We start from the raw sequence: 4,386 nt of genomic DNA, 5'->3' as shown, positions 1-4,386 counted from the left end.
GCCTGGGGACCATCGTAGCTCTTCCGATGTGCGGGCTGATCATCGCCGAAGTGGGCTGGCCGACGGTGTTCTACGTGAGCGGCTCGATGTCCCTGGTGTGGGTCGTGTTCTGGATGACCCTGATGCATGACACGCCCGAAGAACACCCGAGGATATCGCCGGAGGAGCGCCAGTATATAGTCGATGCTGTGAAGGCGGGGACGAACGCACGCAATAAGGTAAGCGTGTGGGAAGGTCAGAGAGAGAGGAAGAAGGGGGTGGAGGGAAGGAGAGAGAGAGGGGGGGGGGAGTGGAGAGGGGTGAAGAGAAGGAAGGAGGGAGAGAGAGAGAGAGAGAGAGAGAGAGAGAGAGAGAGAGAGAGAGAGAGAGAGAGAGAGAGAGAGATGGGGGGAGGAGGGGGAAGAGGGGGAGAGCGAAAAAGAAAGGGTGGGAGAAAGGGGGTGAGAGTAGGGATGTCGACATAAATTGTAGCAATTTTACAAATAAAAAACAATCTCTTGATGAATTACCTCATTATCCATTAATTTCCATAATCTTGCAATGTGTGCTCGCTAAACACGAATTTACTAACAACATATAAATTCTCTTCAGACAATATTGAAAAGTAGTTAACCATCACATTATATTTCGTTATCCTTCCAAAGACCAGCATTTTTTTAATTCATTCTTTATTTATTCATTTATTTTTTAGCAAAGGGAAAAAGATCCATGGCCTTTAAAATAAATTTCTTTTCTTCCTGCAGCCCAAGAAAACACCTTGGAAGAGCTTTATGCTGAGTGTGCCACTGTGGGCAACCAACCTGGCTCATGTGGGTAGTATGTTTGGCTTCAACCTGCTCTTGACGCAACTGCCTACATACATGAGTTCGGTTCTCGGGTTCTCTATCAGGAGTGTAAGTCTTCGCTGTTGGTCGTTCTCGTTATTATTTCTTTTCTTTTGAGGAATTTTTGTCACGGGTGGAAATTCTGGTTCATTTCAATCACTAAGGTGGAACGTGTATAGAGACAGGTAGATGTGTAAGTGAAAAGATAAAGAGATTCGTGGAAATCGAACTGACGATTTTCAGTAGAGATATAGTTTTCATTTCTACACTATACCGTGCACCGTAATCAAACCTATTACTTATTTTAAGAGAATTCCTCGACCAGCACTTTATATATACCATAATCCAGTGAATTATTTTCCGAAAGCAGCAGTTTCACAAACCTGTACCCTAGTAACATAAAGAATTCCGCCAACTTATTCTTTTCATAAAGTAGCAGTTTCTCAAGCCGGTGTCATATGTTCATTGCAAGCCACCGTTAATATTATTTATTTTATCTTATTTCATTTTACGGTGGCAATTGCATAAGCTTCTACCGTGTAAACCTCATAATCCACCAACTCTTACTATCAACTACGACCATTTGCTATTCACAAGACCTGCACTATTTATTCCACCATTTTTTCTAGGTAGCATTTTGACAAGCCTTTGTTATATCAACCCCCAAAACTTACGATCTTCACAATACCTAGTCCGCAAATTTATTTCAAATCAATATTTTCACAAACCATTTGTACCATATACGAATCCCAAATTCCACGAACTTTACACTGCTGCTCCCTCTCGGCCACAGAACGGCTTCCTCTCGTCGCTTCCCTTCCTGACGCAGTTCCTCGCCAGCGTGTCCTGCGGCGTCCTCGGCGACTGGCTCCTCACGCGCGAATACATCACCGTGTCTACTTCTCGAAAGATGTTTGCCTTCGTGTGTGAGTGACTTTCGTTGCTGTTGGTATTAGTATTAACAGCGTGAGTAATGATGGCTGTAATTACGTCCGCCAAAGGTTATATTTTTGGTAGGGTTGGTTAGGGTGGTTAGTTGGTTGACAGATAATTCAAAAAGTTAGGGACAGATTTTTGTGATCCTATTCGCGTTTAATTGTAGCCCTGTTAATTAGTAAAAGTAAATATTAAAGTGATCGGTTCGATGCTAAACCAAAATGTACAAATGTCGTGTTTTTTTCAGTTAATGAGATTTATGTGCATACATCATTGCCAAAAAATAATGAAATAAAATTGTACTTCTCCGTTTCCCCCTTGAATTAGCCCACATCATGACAGCCATCGTGCTAGTGACAGTCGGCTACGTGGGATGCAACGCCGCGCTCGCCGTTGCACTTTTCCCTGTCGCGACCGCTTTCTCAGGTGCTTACTGTTCAGGTCATATGCCCAACCACCTTGACCTCTCCCCGAACTTCGCAGGTAATATGTTCAGATGCTTAGAATTTACTTTTCAGAGAAGTTATTTTTTTTAATAATTTATGCACGCACACACACGCACACACACACACACACACACACACACACACACACACACACACACACACACACACACACACACACACACACACACACACACACACACACACACACACACAGAGTTCAGATACACAAACAAAAATGCGTACACATGTATGATATATATATATATATATATATATATATATATATATATATATATATATATATATATATATATATATATATATATATATATATATATAGAGAGAGAGAGAGAGAGAGAGAGAGAGAGAGAGAGAGAGAGAGAGAGAGCGAGAGAGCGAGAGAGCGAGAGAGCGAGAGAGCGAGAGAGCGAGAGAGAGAGAGAGAGAGAGAGCGAGAGAGAGAGAGAGAGAGAGAGAGAGAGAGAGAGAGAGAGAGAGAGAGAGAGAGAGAGAGAGAGAGAGAGAGAGAGAGAGAGAGAGAGAGAGAGGGAGAGAGGGAGGGAGAGCACACGTGTACGTAGATACGTAGATACATAAACTTGTTTGTTTAGTCACCACAAGCAAAGATAGCGCAGGGATGACATTTTTTCATGAGTAAATGAAAGTAAGTTTATGGTATCCGTCTTTGCAGGAACTATTCTGGGAGTCGGCAACAGTCTCGCATTCATGGTATCTATGTGTGTGCCCGTTATAGTTGGTGCCATGACACCTGATCAGGTAAGCCCCTTGAGGGTTTCTTAATTACCATTTACTGGCTTTCTGATAAGAACGGGGCGGCCATTCACGTAACCACACGCCGGTTTATCAGTGTTGTTCCGTCTGTAAATATGAGATGAAGTTTATTGTCGTATTGAGGTAATTTTGGTAATAGTCAAGATATTAGTAATTTATGGTTATGTTAGTGAAAATTATTATGAGAATATTGATGGAAATATAAAACTACTATGATGATACCGACAGTAATGATAAAAATAGTCTCGGTATCATGACATACGAATGGCAAAAAATATTAATTTCATGTGTCAGTTACCGATTCGTATGATGGCAAACACTTTTCTTTTCCTCTTCAACCAGAGCCTTCAACAGTGGCAGTCCGTTTTCTGGGTGACAGCAGCTGTTTACGCGGCCACGTGGTTGATCTTCGCTAATTTTGCGTCAACAGAAATCCAACCTTGGAATTTTGCCGAAGACGACGAGAAAACCGATATGGAGTCACAGAAATTCTTAGAAAACGAGAAGAAAGTCGAGATCGTGAAAAATGGAAGTGCCGATACGAAGGAAGTCTCTTGAATAATGCAGTAGTGGATAATGTGAACATGTGTAATGGTTGGTACGTTAACATCTTGATAAGATGTTTGTTTTCGTAGTCATTATATGTTTAAAAAAAGTGCCTTATTATTTTATTTTATTTTTTGTTAGTGGGTCTTTTCAAAGATGATACAGCAAGCGTGGTATGGTTTCAAAATTATCTCATCTCCCATACCCTGTTTTAGCATGCATTTGTCTGCCAATTTATCAGTCTGATTGTGTTGTGTTATTCGGTGCTCTCCTTTTGAAAATATACGGATTCAATTTTTCCTCAAGATTGATGTAACTATGTATTTCAAATATTCACTGTAGTAATATTTTAATGGAAAGGCGTCATGCATCAATGCCTAGTCAGAATCTCTACTGGAGCTTACATATTTTAACATGGTTTCATTAACAACTGACTTGGAAAGAAAAGCAAGGTCTCTCTGTATCGTTCACTTTCTGTTTATACTATTATATATAAAGATAGAATGTAATATTTTCATATTTGTCTATAATAAAATGTTAGTGTATGATGTGTTCTTTTAACAAAATGTATGTAATTATCTCTTAGGAAATCATCTTTTTATTTTTTCAGTATGTATAATCATAAATGAAATAATAACTAGCTTAGTAGCCATTGCATAAGGTCTATACTAATACAGAACAAATATTAGAAGCATCCGCCAGAGGACGCTCCTTGAATGTAAAGTATAAATGAAAGCCACTCAGTATCATAAAATATCTGTATTTAACAAACGGTGCAGTGAGAAAGACTGCACATAATACGGTTACTGAAGCAATGTATTGTATTACCTTTCAAAGGCATA

The 4,386-nt window shown here is 40.0% G+C and overlaps 1 protein-coding gene across 1 annotated transcript in view; it reads left to right on the top strand.

The window, feature by feature from the left end:
• Positions 1 to 4,090, top strand: part of LOC113807061 (sialin) — a 21,240-nt gene extending 17,150 nt beyond the window's left edge. The window contains exons 7-12 of the mRNA XM_070144739.1: positions 1 to 218; positions 744 to 893; positions 1,618 to 1,750; positions 2,088 to 2,243; positions 2,898 to 2,983; positions 3,341 to 4,090. The exon at positions 1 to 218 is cut by the window's left edge and continues 6 nt beyond it. Coding sequence (XP_070000840.1) covers positions 1 to 218; positions 744 to 893; positions 1,618 to 1,750; positions 2,088 to 2,243; positions 2,898 to 2,983; positions 3,341 to 3,556 — 959 coding nt within the window. The 3' untranslated portion in view covers positions 3,557 to 4,090. The remainder of the gene's footprint in view (positions 219 to 743; positions 894 to 1,617; positions 1,751 to 2,087; positions 2,244 to 2,897; positions 2,984 to 3,340) is intronic.
• The last annotated feature ends 296 nt before the right edge of the window (positions 4,091 to 4,386 follow it).

The sequence above is a fragment of the Penaeus vannamei genome, chromosome 32, assembly GCF_042767895.1.
Source record: "Penaeus vannamei isolate JL-2024 chromosome 32, ASM4276789v1, whole genome shotgun sequence".
Classification (NCBI taxonomy): domain Eukaryota; kingdom Metazoa; phylum Arthropoda; class Malacostraca; order Decapoda; family Penaeidae; genus Penaeus; species Penaeus vannamei.
The sequence above is the reverse complement of the archived record's forward strand: the minus strand, read 5'-3'. Positions and strand labels throughout refer to the sequence as shown.